This window comes from Trichosurus vulpecula, chromosome 5 (assembly GCF_011100635.1).
Source record: "Trichosurus vulpecula isolate mTriVul1 chromosome 5, mTriVul1.pri, whole genome shotgun sequence".
Taxonomy (NCBI): Eukaryota; Metazoa; Chordata; class Mammalia; order Diprotodontia; family Phalangeridae; genus Trichosurus; species Trichosurus vulpecula.
The window spans coordinates 66,368,579-66,394,222 of NC_050577.1; the positions used below are offsets into that span (position 1 = coordinate 66,368,579).

The following is a 25,644-nucleotide window of genomic DNA, read 5'->3' on the forward strand; positions in this document are numbered from 1 at the left end:
TATTTGCGGGGGGAGTTTCAGGGGAGGGCAGGAATGGAAATACAAATTATCTAAATTAATGTTGTTGGCAGTCTGCTTTTAGCGCGTCTAATAGTTTATTGTGTTCAAATCCAGAAGAATTATCTCAGCTGTCAGGTAAATTCAGATCTCCACCCCACACACGCATACACAATCCCTTTGGAAATAAATACCCAGGCTGCAAATGTTTATATAAGAAAACTCACCAGCAAACCAGAAAAATCTTAGCCAACAAATTTCTTCTCTCTGCCCCCCACCCCCACCCCGCCAACTCTTCTTGCAAGATATCCTCAGAAGTTTCCTTTTATTATTTTTTTATTTTTATTTTTACTTGTTTTTTATGTTATATTTTATTATTGCCCCTGTTGAGTGACTTTTGGGGTGATGGTTATCTTCTATCTGATGTACTCTGATCAGTGTTTAGAGATCATGCTGTAAGAGAGTCAGACCCGCTATAATATAATAGAGATAAGCAATTTTACTTTTCCTTTTCTTTGAAAATGGGTCCATTATGTGTGTGTGTGTGTATACATATATATATATAATATATATATGGGACCTGGGGAGAATAATAAATGTTTATGCAGTTATATTAACCTTCATAAAACACATCGAGCAGTGACGGCAGTCAGCAGAGAACAGAACCTGTAGGAAGTGAGTAGAGACACAGGAGGCATGGGCTCTAAAATCAGATAATCATCAGGGACAGACGAGTGGCCTTCACAATATTGTAGAGTAGGGACTTCAGGCATAATAATGCCCCTATTTCATGGATCGGGAAGGGGCTGACAGCCTCAGGTGGCTTGCCCCTGTTGGCCATGGGCATACAGTTAATAACTCTCTAAGGTAGCATTTAAAGCCAGGTCTCCTGATGCCAGGCTTGGCACTATAACTCTAAGCTCTGACCAAGGCGGCTTGCTTACTCTTCACGTTACATGGTATGCCATCTCCCACCTTTTTACTTTAGCCTTGGCTATACCTCTTACATAGAACTGTCTCCTTCCTTGCTTCTGCCTCTTGGAACACTTACTTGTCTTCGAGGGGTGTGTGTGTGTCTGTCTGTCTGTCTTTCTGGTACCCCCAGGCATCTGTTCCTTCCCCCATCATTGTATTGTGTTTTTACTTTTCTGGGTTTTTTTTACTTTTTTTTAATTTTTCTGTGAACATATTATGTCCCCTGCAGAGTAAGTTACTTGAGAGCAGAGACTCGTCTCATTTTTTATTTCTATCCTCCAGTGCCCAACATTGTTCCTGACACATAGTAGGTGCTTAATAAATGTTTGTTCATTGATTGGTTCTCTTCATAATAGGCATAATAACTGAGAATGGGTAGCAGGGTTAATCTAATGCAGGAATCACCCACTGGCCATGATGGAAGGCTGTGGAGGCAAATGTTCTTAGAGTGTCAGGATAGAATTGAAAGTGGTGACCGTAGCACCTAGTTTGGGAAGTGGAACCAGGGTCAGAAAGAGAGAAGCCAGGGGCCTCAGCAGAGTGAATTAGGATTCTAGAATTAGAAACTTCAGCTGGGCCGGGTGGCTGGTGTCGGGGGAGTGGGGAGGGGGCAAAATGTGACAAGAGGATATTGTGGTCTGCTAGGGGAAGTAAAGTGAGAAAACTCGATGAGAAATGTCAGGCTGCAAATGAGGTCTGGTGTGTGGCCTTGCCTAGAGGTGACAGGTTCAGAATGACTCTCTAGGCTCATGGCATCAAGAGGAGAGGGGGGTGGGTGGGAATGTCCTATTCTGCTCCAGAGAAATTGTGACATTCTCTAGTTGAGAAAAATAAAGAGAGTGGAATTCCCTTAGAACATGGCTGGAATTAAAGGGATTCACTTACATGGAAGGTCAGATCATCTCCCTAGAAAAAGAACTACATGCATTAAAAATCCAACGTAATATAAGAAGCCTATCAGATAACTTGTTAGTTATGAACCCCTAGATAGCCTAATTATAAGAAATTGAACTGCGTTGAATTTTAAGAGGAAAACCCCAAAATGTGTGGTTACTGATAGTGATTAGGAGTAGGGACTATGAAAAAAGAAAGACAAGAATTGTAAGAGCTAACATTATATAGTACTTTAAGGTTTTCTAGAGGGCTTTAACTTGTGTTATCTCAATAGAACCAAACAACAACCCTGTGAGGTAGGTTCTAGTATTACCCTCATCTTACAAACAAGAAACTGAGGCCCAGAGAATTATTTATAGGTCACTTACCTAAACTCATACAGGATCTTAATTGGCAGAGGTAGGATTTGAACCCAGGTTCAAATCCCAGGTGCTAAATCCAGCACTTTTAAAAAAAAGTCATGTGTTAGTTCATTTGAGTCTAGCCCGTAAAATACCAAGAATTTCGTGAAGGGTTTTACTCATTATTTTATATGTTTATTTGATCACTTGTCTTGGTTGATGGTTATTAAATTTGTATTGAAGAAATTAAATGGGGAAGGGATGGAGTAGGCCTTGGGAGGTGAGTAGAGGACTCCAGTTGGACCCATACAGACCACAGGCATTCTCTTCTCCTCTAGGCCTTTCTTCTATATTTTTTTATTTGCGCAGTCCTGCTTTACGTATATTATAGATGGTAGATTTCTGTGGGTGTATTTGGGGCCCTCCCTGCCATGTATAACATTATTTCTATGGTCAAGGGAACATAGATTTAGGGCTAGAGGATTTAGAAAGCACCTAGTCCAGCCTTCTTACTTTACAGATCAGGAAACTGAGTCCAGAAGAGTTAAAGTGATTTGATCAAGGGCACACAGTAGTGAGAGGCGCTGTTGGAATTTAAACCTCAGTTCTCCAAATAGCATGCTTATTTCCCAGATTGAATGGAATTTCCTTTGTTGCCCTTCAGCCCAGTTCGTGATTCCTTCTTAGCCCAGGGACGTTCAGAGCAGAGTCTGCGGCGATAGGACTGGTAATGGAGTGGAGAAGGGGAAGGGGGACCGCAGAGTACTTTCCCATGGCTGCTCCCTCCTTCCCCTTCCGCTGCTGCCCTCCCCACACCCCCATCTCGTTCACCGATTTCCTCCCCCTTCCCTCCCTGCCCTATCCCCTGTCTTGCTTCTCCCTCCAGAGCAGGGCTTCTTCACCTGGGGTCCACAGACCCTCGGGGGTTCACGGACAGGTTCCAGAGGGTCTCTGAACTTGGATGGGAAATTTTTTTTTTTTACATTTTTATTTTCATTTAATCTCTAGCTGAAACTCTGCGTTGTCTTGAATGATTTAAAAACCGTTATTGTGAGCAAGCGTCCATAGGCTTCCTCGATGACCACCAGAGGGCCCCATGACCCAGAAAACCCTGAGAAACCCTTTCTTCAAAGAGATGAAACGTCAGTGCTAATGCACACAGTAAATACTCCTCGGAAAGGCGGATGGATCGTACTTTGGTCTTTTGGGTACCCCAAAATCATTCATTATCACCTAACCTGGCCTTTTTAGTCTGGGTGGGATCGAAGTTCATTCATTCTCCTTTATTCACCTAGGTGGCGTAAATGAAGGTGTACTTGACTCACAGTCAGAAAGAGCTGGGTTTTAATTCGGCATCAGATATTTAAGTGTGACCCTTGACCCCTCTCGAACCCAGTTTCCTTACCTGTAAAATCGGAATGAGAATAGGACCTACCTCGTGGGGTTGCTGGGCAGCTAGGTGGCACCAGACTTAGAGTTAGGAAGACCTGAGTTCAAATTCAGCCTCAGACAACTTATTAGCTGTATGACCCTGGGCAAGTCACTTAACCTTGTTTGCCTCAGTTTTCTCATCTGTAAAATGAGCTGAAGGAGGAAATGACATCTTTACTCCAGTGTCTCTGCCAAGAAAACCCCAGATGGGGTCCCCCAAAAGTCAGACATGACTGAAACAACTGAACAACAACAAACATGGGGTTGTTGTCAGGCTGAAAGGGGATTACCTATCTAAAGTGCTTTGCAGACCTTGCAGTGCTCTAAAGAATGCCAGGTGTTAGTGTTTATTAAACACCTCTCTGTGCTAAGTACTTGGGGAGAGAAAAAGTTAGATAGTATACAGTCACTGACTCCATGGGTCTTGTGGAAATAGGACACAAACACTGATAATCATATTACACCACATGAAATGATAAATGCATTTGAGAATTGAAAAAAAAAGTGCTGTGTAATGTCCAAGGGAGAAGGTTTTCTCTAGCCAGCGGGATCAGGGCACACACCAGGCAGGAGTTTTAAAAAGCCAACAAATGGAGGAGGAGAAGCAGGATATTCTCAACCCAGAAATAGAAAAAAAAGGAGGGAGGTATGTTATCTTTTCATCTTTGTACCTCAAATTGTGGCTAACTGCAAAATCCTTAGAAAACCTCAAAAGGGCCCTGCCTGCACTTCAGGGACAGGAAGAGAAGCTGTGAAATAGTTCTGCTTGGCCTCCAGCCAGGAGGGGAAACCTCTCTTGGAAGAAACAGGTGGAGACAGTGGGAAAGGTACCAGGCAGTTCTGTGAACTAAAAAACAGTTTGGAGTATCAGACTTGCCCTCCTCCAAATTCTCCCTTACCCATGTCATAGGAGCACAGGCCTGCCCCCACACCCTGGCACATGAGGGGAGGTTGTGAGAAACATGTTCTTGGCATCCCCTGCTGGAATCTTGAGTCTCTTTTCCCATACAAATACAGTTAACCATGGTGGTTCGGTTCTATAATGCAATACTATACATCGGGTATTTCACGGATTAAATAGAGTTTTGTGGGCTGCTCTGGGAGTGTAACCATTGTTTATATGGAGAAATGCCATCCAAGTTCCAAACAGCTGACTTGAAAATGATTAGCAAACAGCTCTTTCTTAAACTGGGATCTCCTGGACTTGGAATTAGCACGAGAGGCTGAGGGATGGGCTCCACCTCTGCATGGCTCTCCTAGAAAGTGGGAAGAGGTGGGAAAATCCCCTTGAGAGAGCAGCAGATAAAAGCAATGGGAGGGATCTTCCTCCCACCTTTTAAAAATGCATTGGGAAGCAAAAGGAGAACCCTGCAACAAATGGAAGACACCCTTAGAAGACATTTCTTGGATCTTAGGGGAAAAGATAGGGTACATCTGGGTGAGGTGGTCCAGGGTAGTAGGCTCAGGCACTCCTGATAAAGAGCAACTTTGTTTAAAAAAAACAGACTCATTTGCCAGCCTGGTTGTCATTAAGAAAACTTCTCTTTACCCTCAGTTGTAGGCACAGGGTGGTCTGTTTTTCCTAAATAGATGCCAGATGTTCAAATGCAAATCAGCTGTGGTATGATGAGCTTCATGCCGCCAGTATGGTCATGATGCTGACGTCTGAGGTGCAAGGAGTGGGGTTGCCTGGGAGCTGAGGAAAATTTAGAACTAAGTTAACCTCCATGGTCACCAAAGTGGTCAAGAATCAAGATTAGCTGGGACATGGGAGTATTTGGTCTCCTGAAAAACAGCAAGGTCAATGAGAATAAGTTGCTTAGCTGCTGTTTCCTGTACATGCAGCCGAAATAGCCTGGCTGGTGTGAGACAGTGAGCCTGTAGCCAGACTCATCACATGGTAGAAGTACACAGTCAGAATCTCAGAATCCGAGAGTGGGGAAGGATCTTGGCAGCCACTTAGTCTGCCGTGAACACAAAAGACATCCCCACCATAACATGCTTGACAAGGGGTGGAAGATCTCCATGGAGGAGGAACTCACCACTTCTCATAAGTTTTCCTGACCTCAAGCCTAAATCTGACTCCTACAACCGTCTACCCATTGCTCCTGTTTTGGCCCTATAGGCCGTGTAATCCCTCTTCCTCATGGCGTTTCTTCAGACACTTAAAGACAGCCATCACATCCCTCCTGACACTTCTTTTCTTCAGGCTAGAGGTAGGTGCCTGATTCTTTCAGCCAATCTTGTCATGGACTCAGGACATTTCACAATTCTAGTCGGCCTCCTCTGGATGCTCTCCAGTTTGCCAGTGCCTTTCTTCAATCCACAGTGCCCAGAACTGAGCCCAGTACCCCAGATGAAGTCTGATGAGGGCACAGTACTGTAAGACTATCACCTCCCTACTTAATGCACCCCCAAATCTCACTGTTTTAGCTGCCACATCCCACTACTGACTCATACTAAGTTTGTAGTTTGCTGTAAAACCCCCAAATCTTTTTTTCAAAATGATTACTGTCAAACCATACTGTGCCCTCCCCCACATCATACACTTCAGCTGATATTTTGTACCCAAGTACAAAGCTTTTGTCTCTGTTGATTAGATTTCGCCCAATGGTCTATAGCTCATTAAGATTCTTTTGGATCATGACTCTGTCCAACATGTTAGCCACCCTTTCCACCTTGCGAGTCATCTGCAGATTGGATGGGTACACCACCTATGGCTTTACCTAAGGCACTGATGAAAAAATGAGAAACAATACGAGGCCTGTCACCAATCCCCAGTTGGCTCCACTGAAGACTTCTGGCCATATTGACACTGAACCATTATAACTACTTTTGGAGTCTGGCCGTCCAACTAGTTATAAAATGCACAGGATGGTATTTTCATCTAACCCATATCTTTCTGTCTTTTCCACAGGAGTATTATGAGTACTTGTATCACAGCTTTGCCAAAGTCTAGGTGAACTCCTTCTGTAGTACCACCCCCCTCATCTGCCGGTTTAGTAAACTTGTGCCAAAAAAAGAAAATAATTTGCCATGGCCTGTTCTTCTTAAAGCCAGGCTGATGCTTTCCCACTTCTCCAACCATCTCTCTAATGAGCCATTCTAGAATTTTCCCAAGAATTGAAGCCAAGAAACTCTGTCCTCTTCCCTTTTTTGAGGGGCGAACACAGGGCGATTGGAGTTCAGTGGCATGCCCAAAGTCACACAGCTAGTAAGTGTGTCAAGTGTCTGAGGCCGTATTTGAACTCAGGTCCTCCTGACTCCAGGGCCAGTGCTCGTCCTCTTCCCTTTTTTGAAAATAGGACCACATTTGCCTTTCTCTGATCTTGTGGTACCTCTCCTTTTTTCCACAGTGTCTTAAAACATCAATGATAGCGGCTCACCATTCACATCTCCTAGTTCTTTCAAGACCAGACTGTGTGGTTTATTTGGACCAGGGGGTTTGAATTCATCAGTGGCAGCTAGGTACCCTCTTACTATCAAATTGTTTGTTTGGGATAGTCTTTTTTCTGCTACTTGTAGTGTAAATGTCATTCTCCTTTGCCAAGAAAGCAGAAATAAAACAATTTCTTTCTGTTGTCAGGTATTCCATACACTCCGAGCAAAGATCCTGTGCCTTTGTTGTTCCTCATTTTTCTCCCAATTTAGCTAAAAACACCAACCTTTTATGTTCTCTTCAGCCTCCCTTGCTATGAGCCTCAGCCCATTTTGAACTTTAGCATTCCTGACAGTTTTTAGAGGGACTATACTATTTTTTATCCATTTTGTGTTACTTGGCCTCAATTCCATTTTCTATAAATTTCTTTTTTTTTTTTAAATCGAAATCAGCTAGTGAGTTTCCTATGCATCCACATCAGTCTTTTCAGGCCATTTCCAGTTTTCTTTCTTGTAATAGCTCCTTTCCCTTTTGTATCTTCAGAATTTCATTGTTAAATTTCTCTTATCTTTCCTGGGTTGACTTTCCCTCGAGCCATCTTAGTCCATAGGATCCTCCTGCCTAGAATTCTCTCCTGTTTTCTCCCTAGCTGAATCCTACCCATTCTTCAAAATCCATCTGAGGTTCCAACTCCTCCATAATGTAGTCTGTGATCACCCCCATCACTTAGCTATTTCTCCTTCTCTTGAGTTCTGATAGCGTTGAATGCTGTTCCACTTACTTGTCCCTTATCCATTGACTGCCCTTTATGTGTGTGTCTAGGCCTTTTCTCACCACAACCAGATGATAAACTCCTTACATGGATTACGTCATCTTCTTTGTGTCTTGTATGTAAGAGATGCCAGCTGATTAGTCTTCCTGACGTGGTATTTTAGTCTAAGAAGGTGCTATCCTAAAAGAATTAGACATTCTCTTATTTCTTAACTCCTGCTGCATCACACAGGGCAGGTAGTTGCCTGGCAGGTTTATTTGCTGCCCAGAATCACAATTCTTGAGCTGGAAGGAACTTTAGAGGTTCAGCTAGTACAGCCTTCTCGTTATACAGATGAGGAGGCTGAGGAAAAGAGAGAGCTTAAGTCCCTTGCCCAGGTAGCCTCGTAACTAACTTAAGGACCTTGCTTACATGATAACCAGAATTTGAACCGGGTCTTCTGACTCTAAATCCAGTGTTCTTTCCATTATGCCACCTCTTCTTTCCTTTTTATTCCCTAGAGACCTTGCATTCCCAGCAACTTGTGGAAATGGTATACAAAGAGTGAACAAGGTGGTATCACCTCCCACTTAGAGGCTTCCTTTTGACTCAGGAGTCCAGATTTGTCCATAGTACCCATATTTACCAGATACAGAAGCACCTAGTTTACCTCCTTATTCCAAAGGATACTGACTAGATTGAGCTCAATAAAGGATGTTGTGTTTCTTATGGAGTTCAGTTGTCTTTGGTATGGCTCTTTGGGGATCACTAGATTTGGCTTCCACTTCCTCATCACAAGTGACGTCCCTAGGTGACAGCCTGAGAAACTGTGACATAGAAGAGGCAGACGCTGAAAGTTAAACTGTGGGGAGAAAGTGGAACAAAGGAGTCGAGATTAAGGCACAGAGAGATGCTTGGAACATTAGAAATCTTTTGTATAATGTAAGACAATTTAAACACATGTGCAGAAAAGCAACAGAAAAATCAGTCCTTTCATCGGCACCCTTCTGACTCCGATCACGGGTTAGTTTAACAAATTTAACAGTTTTCAGAGAGCTTCACATTTCTATATGTGCTTTTCACTCAGTAGGGCTTAATTCTGTTCACTTAATGACAATTCGACTTTAAAAATTTTTTTTCTTGTTTCTAAGCCCAGACTGGAAAAACAACATGGCAAAAGGAATATCTAGTCAGACAAATTGTTTGTATAGTAATTTCGGTTAGTTCTTATAGCAATTTTTGGTTTTATTTGTTTTTATAGTCATTCTTTTTCTGTTGTATTAGAATAGTTTAGCATTTTTATGCTTTAAGGGGAAAATGGATTCTGAAGTATTTATCTTCAAGCCTAATATGAAGCAAAATCTATCGTGGCTCACAATCTCTCCTAAGAATAGAGCCACTAACTGGTGCTTTCCTTTCAGATTTAAGTAGCAAGGGAAAGTTTAAAAAAAAAATCACAAATGCCTCTAAGAACAAGGAAAATTCTTCCACATGCAGGGAAAAGATGGAGAATGAACAGAGAAATCTTCATTTGTAGGAAGAATCAGACATGCAGACATCCTCTGTTTTATTTCACCAGATACCATTTTTACCTCCTCTACTTCCATAAGGTTTGCCGAGGTTTCCTACAGTTTATATTTCATTACCACCATTTTGTTCTCCAGTCTCCTCTGTAGACTTAGGTCAATAAACAATTGTAGGGCAGACTAAAGAGGTCCTTTAATCGATACATTATGTTCTTAAAGTGACAGGTCACTCATTAAATTTTATTCACATCTTCTGAATAAAAATGCCAGGACTCTAGACATGAAATCTTCAAGTCAGCGATTGTGATAATGACAGAATCAAGATTTAAAGGACAGTCCTTTGGCACTTCTTTATACCTGATTTTGTTTGGGCAAACAAGTAAAAATTTGCCCTTAACTTATCTACCCAGTGTACACATTCTGTTTATTTTTAGCCCCTTTAGGCACATATTTACATTAGACTGATAACAGCAAAGACTAGAATAGACACCATTCACACATAAGACACAGGTCATCTCTCCTGATCCAGTCCTGCATCACAAGCTGTCTTTTGGATGTTTTGTACTAAATGACCTGGAAGCCTCTCAGACTCAATATGTCTAAGACCAAGCTCATTATTTTTCTACCTAAACTCTCCCTTCTTCCTGATTTCTGTATTTATCCCTCCGGATCCTTCTGGTCTCTGAAGTTGCACAGCCAGAAGGAATCATCCTTGTCCCTTCTCCCTTCATGTGTTTTGTACTTTGCTGTAGAAAGAAAGCTTCTGTTTTGTTTTCAGCATTGCATTTCCAGCTCCTAGCACGGTGCCTGAGATGAAGTAGGCACTTAACAAAAGCTTGTTTGAGTAAACTCAATTAAATTCAGTTCAGCTATCTTTCCAACTGGATTGTAAAGTGTTGGGAGTATTGCTGTCTTCTTCAGAATTCCTCATAGGGCCTAACAAAGGAGTCACTCAGTAAGTCAGAAGCATCAACTCTTGATGTTGAAAAACTAGATAGAAGCTATCTGTCCAGTTCAGTCTCTTGAGTGATGTATGAATTTTTTCAGTAATATCCCAAATAACTGACTGATATCCTCCATCTAGTCTCTGGTTGAGTGATACTGCCAAATTGTCTTTTTCTAGTTTTTTCACACATAGAAATCTAATTTTCCTGGAAACATCCTTGAGGGCAGGGACTGAGTAATTTCACTTTGGTCTAATCCCCTACAGCCTCTAGCAGAGTGCAGAGGGCATTATAGGTACTTACTACAAGAACTTGCTAATTTAATCTTTTTTTTATATTTTATCCAGAATTTCTACTTGGCTAATAGAGGGAAAAAAGAAGGCAAGGAAACGAATGAGAAAATGAATGCAAAGAATAAAGAGTTTTTACTAGAGGTAAGCTTACCTGGGAAGTGTTGAGAAAGGGCAGAAAATGGGCGGTCTTTGCCGTCCTTTCTTTATCTTGTGATGGAAATCAACAGAATGAGGACTGGAGTTAGGATCTGGATTCAGAACCCAGATCTGGCGATCACTACCCGGAAAGTCACTTAATCTGGCATTACTTTCCTCATGTAAATTTCCTCATATGTAAAATGAAGGGAAGTCTGCCCTAGATGGCCTCAGAGGTCCTTTCCAACCCTATTACCATTGAAAGAAAAAGACAGGAGAGACTTTACCTCCATTGTGCTTTCTTTTTAGGGTAACTCAGATGGAATTAAGTAATTTTACAACCAGTTTTGAGGTTTGGGGAGACACACCTGGAAAGATGAGAATTGTTAATATGCTTAGCAGACCATCATATGGTAATGCAATGATGCCACACACACAAAAAAAGGAGTCCATCTGCCTTCCTCATCATAGACTTTAATTTTAAAAAAATGCCAAGTAAAATTCTAATTTCTGCTTTTCACTTGGTCTCAGTTAGATTCTCCGTTAGCTAACAGCATATTTTCTTCTGAAATAGCAGATGCCACAGGACGCAAATGTGTACGTCAAGCACGTCAGATAGAAAGTAGCTTGATTTCAAGAATGATTTGTTAGAGTTTGTTTAAATGCAAGCACAAATGTCTGTTTACGTTTTGTATATTTTGTGTAACCGGACTCTCAATTGCAGGAAAGTTTCTGCGGGACATCTGTCATTGTGCCAGAAATTGAAGGAGCTCTTTATTTGAAAGAAGATGGAAAGAAATCCTGGAAAAGACGCTATTTCCTTTTACGGGCTTCTGGAATTTATTACGTCCCCAAAGGAAAGACTAAGGTCAGGAAGCCAAAAGGAAACACTTTAGCAATAAAGCATTTCAGGAAGGTGAAAGAAAAGAAATCTTCAGGTGACATTTTAAGGGCAAATGTCTGTAATACCTGAAAAGCCCAATATCACAACAACACTTGTACAAATACTGTGGTCAGACACAGCTGATGTAACTACTTTTTTGTCTTGTAGCAGTTTGGCCTTGCAAATAGAAACATTATGTTCAGTTTTAAATCTGTATTTTAAAAGAAATGCAGGAGGCATTTTCCCAAAAGATTATTATTTGATTACTTTTGCTCCAATTTCTAATCTTTTACCTTCTAGCCACTTCTGTTATCAGTAGAGAATGAACAGTTCTAGAGAAGCATTTTCCTGAAGGCTTCATTGTTTACATAATAATAGCAAATAATTACAGTAGAGGCTGCTAGATGGGTACAGTGGATGCTGTACTGATCCCAGAACATCAGGAAGATCTGAGTTCAAATGTAGCCTCAGACACTTACTAGCTGTGTGACCCTGGGCAAGTCACTTCACCTGTTTGCTTCAGTTTCCTCACTGGTAGAATGGAGATAACCATAGTATCCACCTCCCAGGGTTGTTGTGAGGAGCAAATGAGATAGTAATGGTAAAATGCTTAGCAGCACAGAGTATGCATTGTAGGAATGTTAGCTAGCATCATGGTGGTGGTGGTGGTGGTGGTGGTGGTGGTGGTGATGGTGATGGTGATGACGATGACGATGGTGATGTGAAGAGCACTTTTCTTTCCCGGGCCAGAAAAAGGGAGGGGTACCTTCTAATCACTTCACATACACCCTTAGCAAAGCACCAAGGGGCAGGAATAGTGGCCCCACTCACACAGGTTCTAATTACAAATATTTATTAAATGTCTCCCATGAGTAAGGCATTCTGTGTCTTAGGTATAGGCCAGTTCACTGTTCCTCTTTTTGTCTTACCCCTTTTCAGGGACCTCAGGTGTTGCTTACTTGTTCTTTCTTCTGCCACTAAATTCTGAGGTTTCTTCTCTCTGTATCAGTCAATCAACAACATTTATTAAGCGTTTAGGATGTGCTAGACCCTGTGCTAAGCCCTATGGAATAGAAAGGTCAAACTGAGGCAGTCTCTTCCCTTTGGGAGTTTCCAAGGACTCAAGTCTGTATCTTTTTACTCTCCCTGCCATCCCTAAGTAAACACATAGTTATTTAATGAATTCTTCTACAGGCTTTTACAGCCAGTCACTACAGAAAGATGGAGCAGAAATAACAAACTAGATACAAAATTAAAAGAATATTAATAGTTCCCCCCCCGGGTTTTCATTCAGATAATAGGGCCAAGGCCTGATCTAACACCCATATTACTGCCTTATTTTTTCCTTTCTCCTGAGTCATTTCTGCCCCCACTGCTCTGTCTCACTTTATATTTCCAGAGAAGGCCTGATACTCATGAATTTTCTTTCCTTTGGGTTCCTGCATCAGTCTTTTCTTCCTCTCGTATAAACTCAGGAATAATCACAGTAATAAATGCTCACATTTATAGAGCATTTTATATAGCTGCTTTCTTCACAGCCCTGTATGGCAGCTATTATTCCCACTTCACCAGCAAGGAAATTATGACAGAGAGAGAGGTTAAGTGACTTGGCTTCCTAGTTGAGTTTTCTGACTTTTCAGCCCACTGCTCTCTGCTCCCTGGTTGGACAAAAGTTGCTAATGACAATTGTGTGAGTCCCCAGAGTCTCAAGGTAGATTCATTTTCACCTCAGAGGAGACTCCAGCCTGACTGTCTAGATCTAATATTGCACTGATTCATACACGAGAGTCATTCCCCAGACTCTCTTGTCGAACGTGGATGAGGCACCGTAAATTAGCCTGATGCTTGTTAACGTGTTTAACAGTTTTAGTTTAGCCAGAGTTTTCGAAAATTTTAAATAGATGCACTGTCTTTGCTTTCATATCATATGAACTTAAGCTTTTTATGTAAGAATCTTTTCCACAATATCCCTAACGCATTATTTGACCTGCTTCCATCTTCTTAACTCTCACTGGAGGTAAATGAAACTTTTAGGGGACTCAAACAATGCTTTTCTTTAGCGTGGAAATCGCATGGAGGTAAAACTTCCATGGATGGCTTTTAGGGAGAGAAGGTGTATAATGGATAGAATCTGAGCTCACAGTCAGGATGATCCAGGTGGAACTTTTCATCTCTTGATTCACAAGCCATGTGACCCCAGACAGTCACCTACCAAGTCCTGGATAGGTTGGTATAAGGAGTGTTCTTGGTGATTCTCACACTTGGAATTCCCTAAGGGACGAACATCCCAGGTTCTTCACAAGTTCCCGTTAGAGTTAAATTGTCTGCCTTACCTAGAAGGCTGCGGTTTAGGATTTAGGTAAAGAAATAACCTTGGGCACATAGCACAGAGCTAAAACGGGGTTGGTATGCTAAGGAGAATTTAAGATTTTGATTGTAAGAATTGTGAAACATTTATCAAGAGTTTAGCTAACTCTGGGGCCAGTCAGTGGAATGGTTATGGAATGGCAAACACACATACCTACCTGCCTTTAGTTATTTATCTAATAAAGGAAATGTGGCATTCAAAATCTCATTGATAGGAACCCCCCAGGAGAGGAACTATAAGTCACCACCATCTCTGCAACTTAAAATCTTAGAGAGGTGCCCAAGACATTATGAGATTAAGTGAATTACCAGAGAGTCACAGAGGACTTGGTGGCTTCAAGACCAGCTCTCAGTCTGCTCTGCCAGGTTGCCTCTCACTTCAAAATATTCTAAATTTTATTATTAATGCATAACATTGTTATAGGTATTCAGATACAAGTGAATGCTTTCCAAGAAGAATAACATCTTCATTTAAAAGTGTTGCTTAATGAACAAATAATCATGTTTGGTGTTTAATGAACAAGCAATGTCTGTGTCTGTATATAATTTCAGAAGATTTTATTTGATTTAGCACAATACTTGGCACACGATAAGAGCTTAATAAATGCTTTTTTAATCATTCATTCCTTTATCTACATTATCAAGGCAGTGTTAGCATAGATCAGCATAGCGCTTAGCACAGTGCCTAGCACATAGTAGGCACATAATAAATGCTTATTGACTGACCGATTAGAAGTAGCCCCTTGATATAGAACTGGCAAGTATAACGTTATTTGCTAAAAATGGGACCCTGCGATTGCATGCCAGAATCAGACACAAGATTCTTGTGGATTATCAGCCCTTCTATCCATCTCTGCAGATAACTGATTGAAAGTTGGTATTTTAAGGCTCCATTTGTGTTCAATTACTGCTTTTGAAATAAGACATTTTTAAAAGAACTGTTAGCTTGTATGAAAAATTGGGGGGAAATGTTTCCATAAAAAAAAGATACATGACAGTTAAAAAAGGTGGGGTGGGGAACCAAGCAACAACATCACATGTGCTAATTCTAACTGGTATTGTTTGTAAGCTATATTTAGCATCAAAGAAAAGTGGAACAGAGAAAGAGAACCAATTTGTAATTAAGGTGTGATGAAATATGCAGATTCCACACCGCACTCACTCTTCACAAAGAAGATTGTTCTGTGAGGCAGACATTTTGTTTCCATGGCAACCTATCAAGCACAATAAATAGCAAGAGGGAACCTGCAGTATTAGAAGAAGAAGAAAAAGGGACGAGAAAAAAAAATCTTTGCATTGAGGAAGTGCCTGAAATTTCTGCTAATTTACTGAGAAGAACATTTAGTGCCTTTTATTGTCAATTTCTTAGTGGAAGCCTTCTTTAGGGGAAAAAAAAAGAACAAGATATTCTTTCTAGCCACAGAGTCCATCCCTTTGTCAGAATGGAAAGATCTCTGCAATGTGTGCACTGAGAGGGAATGTCCTCCTCTCCTTGGTGGTCACCTTGTCTCAATTGCGTCAGTAGGAGTAAGCCAAGGTCAGTTAGCTGGGGCTCTCAAAGTCAGTCAGTGATGCAAGGTGTTAGATGAGCAAGAGAATTTCTGGTTCCAGTGCCTTTTGTTTTTCTCTTTCCTCTTAAAAAAGAGCTTTGATTTTCATAGCAGAACATCAGATAAACAAAATTCAAGATGCTTTTTTTTTTTGCTTAAATAGGACACATTAGTTGTTAGAAATGGATATCAAAAATTCTCACGAGAGCCTTGGGAATGGGAGGGCTTTTTATTGTCCTGGAATCTTGGTTAAATTTTCTGTGACATGATGTCATTTCCCTTCACTCGTAGACATCACGGGATTTGGCTTGCTTCATACAGTTTGAAAATGTAAATGTTTACTACGGAACACAATACAGAATGAAATATAAAGCTCCAACTGACCACTGCTTTGTACTGAAGGTATGTGCAAGGAAATCCTGTGTTTTATATCTGATGTTTATGAGAATTGTGACTCTGGACATCCCTTCTAAGCAGTAAATGTTAAACGACATACTTGACCACCGCTTTTAAAAGTAACAACTTGTGTTCCACTCTACGTGTATTTATGTATGCATTAAATGTATTTTACTATTCCTTTAGCCCAGACCTATGCTTTCATCCATGTAATGAACCCTCTTCAATGATGCAGAATCATCTGTAATTTATTGGCGTTTCATGGTGTATGGAGAGGTTTAGTGGTCTGCCCCTTGTCATACAGCCAGTATGTGTCAGAGGCAAGACTTTAACCCAGGGTTTACTGACTCTGCTCTTCAGTTCTTAGCAAGTGCCTGACACATACTGACTGCTTAATGCGTCCTCTTCTATGACTATATTTTTAGAGGAAGATTTATTTAGGGAAAAAAACAAGATGCTGGCCACAAAATTCATCCCTTCATCAGAATGGAGAGATTTGGAACATATGTACTGAAAGGAAACGTCCTTCCATCCTGGATGGTCAGTCCTTGCTTTGCCTCAGTGGGAATGAGCCGAAGTCAGTCAGCTGTGGTTCCCCAAGTCTTGTGTGGCTGTTTGCAATCTAGAATATTAAGGACGATCTCTGTAATCCAAAAGGTTATCTCTGTCTAAAACTTCAATATGAATCTCAGCTCTAGGTTTTCATACAATTCATGACAAAGGTTCTGAAATTTGAACTCAGACAAGCATTTTGTGGATAATATAGTAAGGATAAAACCCAAGAAATCAGTTCTCTATGTACTGACTTTATTATGTTCAAAGTGGAAGAAATTTTTAGAAAACCAGAATCTGTCCTCACTGGCAAACTTACATGGACTAAATTAGGAAGAAGAATTCCCACATTGGGACCGTGCTTTGGAAGGCTAAACAGAAATAGCTTTCATGTAGCAAATTTAGCATCTGATTCTTATAAATGGGCTCAAGCGATCTGATTTCTGTATTGCTCTGTTGTTCCTGCGGCACCATCTCATCATAGCCATACAGATCCTTCTCCCATCCCCAGACATTTCAAACACATCACAAAAGTATTTCTTGAGAATCTAATGACACCCAGTAAAATGCTAGGCCTCTTACAGTATTCTCTACTTCTGGGGATCACACTAGTAATCAGATACACAAATGTCAAGCCGTTAAGCTTTTTGAAGTTGATTGGAGCCTGGTGTTAATGAAACGAAGGTCACAGGTTTGCCTTTTCATATAAGCCAGCTAATGCTAAAGCAGAAACTGTTGTCATGATCTACACGCTGTAGCTCCAGCAACCCTAGGCAACCACTGGAGACACGCATGCCTTTGGTCTCACAGGAGAGAGGGTATGGGGAGGGGGGTTAACAGAGTCTTTCACCACTGCTGGGAAAACAGCTCAAAGCCTGTGCTGTGCCATGCATCCTGCTTCCTGCCAGAATGTCAGTTCCAAGATGGTGGCATCTTGTATCGTTCCCATGACCTGGCATAGTGCTTTGCACTGGGTGGGTGCTTAATATACCTCAGATGGATTAATGCATAACACATAAAAGAAGGCTGTACAAACAATGTTCTAGTACATTTGATATCATGTATGGCGCTTTCTTGGCCAAAGACAACATGGTGCATTGTGGGTGGCATAACGAATGCAGTTTCTCGTTCTTTCCTCTGTTTTAGTTGTTCTGCTGTTTTAGAAAGGACCGCAGCAGAACCATCACTTCAGTAATGTACCTTTCTTAATAAATTTGGATAGACCATAAAACATGAGAACAAAAGTCCACCCAAACTCAGTTCAGTAGATTAGTTAGTGAAAGAACTGTTCTGAATTCCCATTCCATCCCATCTTCTCCACTAGATTTTCCCATCATTCATCCCCACTTTCTCATTTATCTTCAGCCTGTCTGCTTACTGTTTTCCTACCTTTGCTATATGCCCATTTCTCCTTCGTCTTCAAAAAAACCCTCGCGTGATCTATCCATCTCTCCTAGCTCTTGTCCCATATCTCTCCTTCCTTTTTTTGGCTAAATTCTTAAGATTGGGGTGGGGAACCTGCAGCCTCAAGGCCACATGTGGTCTTTTAGGTCCTCGGGTGTGGCCTTTTGACTGAGCCCAAGTTTTACAGAACAAATCCTTTTATTAAGAGGATTTGTTCTGCGAAGTTTGGATTCAGTCAAAGGGCTGCACTTGAGGACCTAGAGGGCCACAGGTTCCCACCGCCTAAGTCTAGCTCATGACCTTATCACAGGACTGAATAAAACTGCTCTCTTCAGAGTTACCAGTGATCTTATAATTGCTGAATCTAATGGCCTTTACCCAGTCCTCAACCTTCTTAACTTCTCTGCACCCTCTGATACTGTCAATCGCCCTCTTTTCCTTAATACTCTTTTCTCTTTAGTTTTCTGCAGCTAAGGTGGGAGATCCAGGCCTGATCCATCACTGGTGGGCATCCCCCAGGGATCTGTCCCTCTTTGCTGTTTCACTTGGTAATCTCATCAGCTCCTGTGGATTCAGTGGATTCATCTCTGTGCCGATGATTCTCAAATCTACATGTCCAGCCCTGTCTCTTGACCTCTATTCTCCCATCTTTAACAGCCCTTTAGACAGTTCAGATGGAATGTCTCAGAGACCTCTTAAATTCAACATGCCCCAAACTGAACTCATCATCTTTTCCCTCCAAATCAAACCCCTCCCTATTCTAAACTTCCTTCAAGTCCTAGCTAAAATCCTAACTTCTGCAAAAGAAATCTTTCTTGAATCCCCTTAATACCAGTGCCTTCCCTCTGCTAATTAACACCAGTTTGTCCGGTGTATATATCCTTGGTACGTTGTTTTCTGCATGTTGTCTCTCCCGTCATACAGTGAGCTCCATGGGAACAAAAGACAGTCGTCTTTTGCCTTTATCTATATCCCCAATACTTAGTATGGTGCCTGGCTCGTAGGAGGTACTCAATAAATGTTTACTGACTACTACTGCTCCTGCTGCTAATAATAATGATAGCTGGCACTCACATAGCTCTTTTAGATTGCGAAGTACCTTACGTACGTCATCTTGTTTGTTCCTAATGGCAGCACTAAGAGTAAGTGCTGTTAGTGTTAGCCCCCATTTTACAGACCAGGAAACTGAGGCAGATAGAGGTTCAGTGACTTCCTCAGGGTTGCACAGCTAGTGTCTCAGGCCAGATCTCTTCCTGACTCTAGGCCCAGCACTCTATGCGCTGTACCTTCTAATGGGCTAATCACTGCCAGTGTGGACATGGGCAAATCACTTCACCTCTCCTGGCCCCTTTTTTCCTAATCCGTAAAATGAATTGATAGGACTGAATGACCTCCAGGGGTCCTCCGGCTCTAAATCTATAACCTGTGTTCCTGTGAACAGAAGCAGTCATGATGATCTAGCAAGAGAGAGCAGGCAGTCCCAAGGTCATAACACCAAAGGAATGGAGGTTAAAAAGGTGGGGGGAGTGATAAAGGGGTTATTCTGATCCTCTTCAGTCTCCTGTACCCATTGGTCATTAGCATATAAGGGATGAGCTGGAAGCCCGCCCTTTAACCGCCCATGGACAGTAGCCATGAAGCCCCAGCTGCATTCTGTAAGGCTCATTGCAAGGGGTCGTAAGTCCTAATGGTCTCGGTTGCCCCGAGGAGCCGAGCAAGTGTAGCGATGCAGCGGCTGGCTCCCCCCTGAATGGAAAGGCTCAGTTGGTCTTTTTGAAGTGTTTCCTTCTGTCTTTGACCCCATCACACAGCCAGCATGTCTGAGACAGGAGGCTAGGTGTACACACGCTGCACAGTGTCAGAACCGCTTGACGTCAAAGCCCAGGCTTAGTTGGTGATGAGAAACCCTTCAAAGGGGGCAGATAGCAAGGTAATCTATATGCAAATTGAACCGGTTTACTTGATCTGATGTGCTCGAGACAATGTGTGGATTTAATTATGGTTTATTGGGGCTGGTTTTGCTTGAGTAATCTGAGAGTAATGGTGCATAATGCTGAATTAATCTCAGATTTAGAAAAATTGGTTTCCAGGGAATCAGCTGAGACAAGGGCATCGGCACATAAATTTATGCAGCTGGGTACCTGTCTTGCAGCCGACCTGCTGGAGGAGTGGCCTTTCTGTGCCCTGAAGTCTGTTCTACTTACCTTTGCTGCCAGTCCTAGAGCAGGGTTGGGTCAAGGCCGCTGACCTCTCCCCCTCTAAAATTGCTCCCAGAGTCGTAGGCACAATCTACACTCCCACATCCCACCCTTGACTCTTTGTGGAGTTTATTCAGTCACGTATCTGAGAGCAGCATTGAGCAGGAGGACGTGTTTTGTGTTTCAGATTAGTCATATGACAGATGGAACTGCAGAGCAGGAAAAGACCTGAGATACCATTTAGTTCAGGGGCTCTTGACCTTTTTTGAGGGGTTCTTCCTGTATCCCTTCTCAGAATGTTTTCAAATGAATAAAATACACTTGTCCTCTCCCACAAAGGAAACCAAATATGTTGAAATAGTTATTGAAGTATTAAAATATTTTTAAAAACAAATCACCAATCTCAGATAAAGAATCCCTGGTCTAATCCACTCCCCTCATTATATTGATAAGGAACCTGACACCTAGAGAGGTTAAGTCACTTGCCCAAGGTGACTCAGCTAGTCATTGTAAGACGATTTAAATCAAAGTCCTCAGACTCCAGAGGCAGGGCCCTTTACTCTGTACCTTCACGCAAATCTTTTGCCCTAGAGCAGATTCCCAGGGTTGACTGTCCAGTGAGTCTGTCTGAATTGAAGAAAAATAATCAAAACAGGAAACGAAATTACTTTAAGGAGCTCATTTAGTACGCTCCCTATGGACCTCAAATGGAAACCTTTTAAAAGAATGGGGGAGTGGGATAGAAAGCTTTCATTTTTAAAAAAAAAACCCGTTACATCCAAGCCTGTAGCTTAGTCCAAAGCACCAATTTTGTTGGAAGCAGGATTTTTTTTTTTTGGATGCAGAAAAAGTCATAACTATTTACAAAAAAAGCAAGCAAATTTACAAAAAAGCAGGCTGTCACTTAGTGTGGTACATAAAAAGGGAGAGGATAAGAAACTAAATTATAGGATCATAGATTTAGAGCCAGAAGAGACCCTTGAGCTAGACTAACACTGTCATTGTACAAATGAAGAAAGTTAGGCCAGTGAATGCAAGGGACTTGCCCCCAGTCCCATAAGCAGGAAGGGACAGAGCCAGGTTTTATGCCCAGGTCCTCTGGGTACAAATCTAACCCCCTTTTCATTATGCCAGCCTTCAGGTTTTGGTAAAGATGAAAACCAACCCATTTTCCAACAGGTCTCTGATTCTTAACATCAGAAAGCCAAATGCTAATTTGTGAACAGTCAGTGAGCAGTTCCTCTTCAGTCCGCTTCCCTGTTTCTGGCTAGATGGCACTCAGTTGCTTTCTCAGGGTCAGCTTCTGCTTTCCCAGCCACCCAAGGCCACACTTGTCCTCCCCCACGTGGCCTAGTTCCTTCTGTAATACTGTGGGGATGTCAGGTTAATTTCCTTACTCAGAGGTTTAGTTATAGTTTAGAGAACTTAATTTGTTTACCAACACCCTGGTGCTTTCCCCCCATCTTGTTCAGCCTTCCGTGAAACTGTCTATCTGGAACTATGGCCACATTTTAATTAGAGAAACTGTATTTATTCAACGTAGCAATACATGGACCCACAAACATTCCGTAAAGAGTATGGTGTAGTTCAGAAGTGCTGGATCTAAAAAGCCAGAGGATCTCAGTTCGACTCCCATCCTTAACACCTACTAGCTTTGTGACCCTGGGCAAGTCTCTTAATGCCCTAGTGTTCCAGCAAGTCTCTAAAACTAAGTTACACAATAGTTTTACATGTTGTTTCCTCCATTAGGTTGTAAGCTCCTTGAGGGCAGGGACTGTCCTTTGCCTCTTTTTGTATCCTCAGTGCTTAGCAAGGTGTCCAGCGCATAGTAGACTCTTGAAAAATTTATTAATCGATTGGTTGTTATCAGGTTGCAGTAGTAAAGAGAGTTTTCATGTTGGGTGTTCCTTATACCAATTAAATCACAGAACAAGATGGGGAAAAATCATACCTTTTTTTTAACTTTCCTTTTAAGTTCTAGAGATGCACATTTCGTTTGGGGCTTTTAGCTCCACTGTGTAATTTCTTCAAGGGTAATTTTGTTTTAGTTTTAATACTTTCAAAATACTACTTAGTTGTTTTTCCCCTATTTGTTACAAATTCCAACTCCTACCTTGTTGTGTTTTTGGGAAGGGAGGAATTTACTCCTTTGGAAAGGATGTGAAGGAGACAAAGGTAATCAGTGCCTGCCAGGGACACAACGTTTTCGCTTTTCATAATTGTTAGGAAGTAGTAAGACATGAGTGGGAAAAGCAGAGGACCAAGAGTCAGCAGGCCTGGGTTCTAATCCTGGCTTTGCCACTAAGTAACTTTTTTTTTTTACTTTTTTTTTTTTTGGCAGGGCAATTGGGGTTAAGTGACTTGCCCAAGGTCACACAGCTAGTAAATGTGTCAAGTGTCTGAGGCCAGATTTGAACTCAGGTCCTCCTGACTCCAGGGCCAGTGCTCTACTCACTGCGCCACCTAGCTGCCCCTAAGTAACTTTAATGTTGGGCAAATTATGTCTTTACCTTTCTTGACCTGAGTTTTCTCATCCGTAAAATTGGGGTAGGAGGTGGACCAAATAGCACCTGTAACAGCTATAAAATATGTCTATGTATAGCTATTAAATTATATGTATAGAAATATGCACATATATATTGCATACACACACACACACACACACACACACACATATATATATATATATATATATATATATATATATATATAGAGAGATAGATATATAGATAGAGAGAGAGAGAGAGAGAGAGAGAGAGCACTATAAATAGCAGCTATAACGTTCAGTGACTTCTCCAGATCTTTGAACTCTCGTGTTGTTTAGGTCTCTTCAACAGGAGAAACCCAAATTAGTGGACCCTACACTAGCAGTTCTCCCTGAGCCACTTGGCAAACAGTTTCTCAGAGTATTACCCCAGGGCGGAGGGGCGCCGCAAAGCACTTTGAGAAGTACCAGGAGACCCTCAGTGGGCAGGAACCTCAGAATATTAAATGGTACATTTGAAGCCCGAATCACAGTGTCTCACTTAAGTCCCAGGAAGCCACACTCATTGAGGAGTTAATTCATCTTCCCAGAATCCCTTTGATGGGCGTAATGTATAGGGGGATTGCTCCCTTCCTGTGTCTAGAGAAAAGAGGCCAAGCTGTGAGCTGCAGAAGGAGCCATGGGAGGATCCAGAATCACAATTCAGAAATTCCTTCCTCTGTTCTGTCACTTTCATTAAGGGAATGTCTAGTTTTCTGCATTGGGATCTAACACATATTTCAGAACACTAAGTTTTTTGTTTAAGTGTGTGGTTTATATTATATAGACTTTTTAACGGTCGAGCATCTGTACTTGAGTTTTTGTAAGAACAAACTTATGACATTTACTCATCTCAGGGCCTTGCATGCTATCTGCCCATTTAAAAATATGTACAAAGCCGCCCTCTCTTAGGAAGGGAAGGAAGGAAGGGGAAGGGAGTAAGCATCTAATCATGCCTTCTGTGTGCCGGGCACTGTGCTAAGCTATTTACAAATATCTCATTTGGTCCTCACAACAACCCTGGGAAGGTAGATGCCATTATGATCCCCATTTTACAGTTGAAGAAACTGAGGCAGACAGCAGTTAATTGACATGCCCAGAGTCACACGGATAGTAAGTGTCTGAGGTCCGATTTGAATGCAGATCTCCTTGAGTGTCACAAAAGAAAATATGCTGGTTCCCTAAAGGGATTAAAATATTAAAGAAATGGGTTTTTGTTGTGCTGGTGGAAAAGTCCTAAAGGAAAATCTCGTTTACAGTGTATGAGTCGGCTTGTTTTTTCTAGTGAGGAGAATCTTAGCAAGAATGTCATCTTAGTTCACGACCGTCTGGGCCTTACGTGTTCTTTGTCTCAGCTTTGCCCATCTTATTGATGGAGGAAATGAAGCCTGTATTGCTGGAATTGATCAAGGAAGCAAACGTTTTGATTAGCCTTCCTTCTGCTCACCCAGCCATTTAATGCCTTTGGCCTGCAGTTGGGACCCATGAGTATGCTCAGTCGTGACTTCTGTCTTAACGGCCTTGAAAGAGAAGGGTTTTTAGGAACAGTGGCCAAAAAATAAAAAATAATAAATAAATAATAACTAAATAAATAAAAAGCGAGCCTGGTATGCAGAGTGATGATGCCAACATTGGGACTTGCCCATGGGAGTCAATGAGTCAACTATCCTAAGGCGTTGGCGCCATCTGCTGGAGTAAAGGAAAACTGCTAGGCAAAGGGAAATTCTCTACATCAGGGTTTTTGCTTTCTACTTGGCTACGTTTTGACCTGGACAAAGGGAAATCCAGGCTCAGTATTGTTGCTCATAGAATAAAGTAACACTTTGCTGAACCAAGGTTGGTAAGGATTCAGAGATTTAGGATTAGGATTTCTAAGGGAGGACCTGCTTAATCCTGCTTAGGATTTCTAAGGGAGGGCCTCCATAAGGCTGTGCAGTGGATAGAGTGCAAGGCTGGAATCAGGGAGACCTGAGTTCAGCTCTTGCCTCAGACGCTAGTCATGTGACCCTAGGCCGGTCACTTAACCTCTGTCCAACTGTCAAATGGGGATGTTGTGAGGATCAGATGAGCTATTTGTAAAGCATTAACCACAGTGCCAGGCACATAGTAGGCGCTTAATAAATGTTTGTTCCTGTCCCCACCTCCAGAAGTATAGAAGTGGATACTCTAAGTTTAGGGAGACAGCTTGGTACAGTAGAAGGACTCAGAGGTCCTGAGTTGAGATCCCACTTCTAATATTCACAACCTGTATGAGCGTGGGCAATCATTTAACCCTTCTACCTTAGTTTCTTCCTCTGTAAAATGAAAAGGGCGGACTAGAAGGTTTCTGAGCAGCCTCTCAGTTTTAATTTATAATCATCTTAAGAAATAGAGATAACATACCACCATCTCAAATAGATTTTTTAAATTTATTTATTTAATTTATTTAATATATTTAGTTTTCAGCATTGATTTTCACAAGAGTTTGAATTACAAATTTTCTCCCCATTTCTAACCTCCCCCCCCACTCCAAGATGGCATATATTCTGGTTGCCCTGTTCCCCAGTCAGCCCTCCCTTCTGTCACCCCACTCTCCCCCATCCCCTTTTCCCTTACTTTCTTGTAGGGCAAGATAAATTTCTATGCCCCGTTGCCTATATATCTTATTTCCTAGGTGCATGCAAAACTTATTATTTGAACATCTTCTTTTAAAACTTTGAGTTCCAAATTCTCTCCCCTCTTCCCTCCCCACCCACCCTCCCTAAGAAGGCAAGCAATTCAACATAGGCCACATGTGTATCATTACATAAAACCCTTCCACAATACTCACGTTGTGAAAGACTGACTATATTTTGCTCCTTCCTCTCCTATCCCCCTTTGTTCAATTTCTCCCATCAAAGAGATTTTTAAAAAGGGAAAAGGACCCATTTGCACACAGATGTTTATAGCAGCTCTTTTTGTGGTGGCAAAGAATTGGAAATTGAGGGGATGCCCTCCCATTGGGGAATGGCTGAACATGTTGTGGGATGATTGTGATGGAATACTATTATGCTATAAGAAATGATAAGCAGGCAGACTTCAGAAAAACCTGGAAAGACTTACATGAACTGATGCTGAGTGAAGTG

The 25,644-nt window shown here is 41.7% G+C and overlaps 1 protein-coding gene across 1 annotated transcript in view; it reads left to right on the forward strand.

The window, feature by feature from the left end:
• Positions 1–25,644, forward strand: part of LOC118852263 (amyloid beta precursor protein binding family B member 1 interacting protein) — a 116,526-nt gene that overhangs the window by 72,165 nt on the left and 18,717 nt on the right. The window contains exons 8-10 of the mRNA XM_036761965.1: positions 10,586–10,672; positions 11,391–11,534; positions 15,758–15,868. Coding sequence (XP_036617860.1) covers positions 10,586–10,672; positions 11,391–11,534; positions 15,758–15,868 — 342 coding nt within the window. The remainder of the gene's footprint in view (positions 1–10,585; positions 10,673–11,390; positions 11,535–15,757; positions 15,869–25,644) is intronic.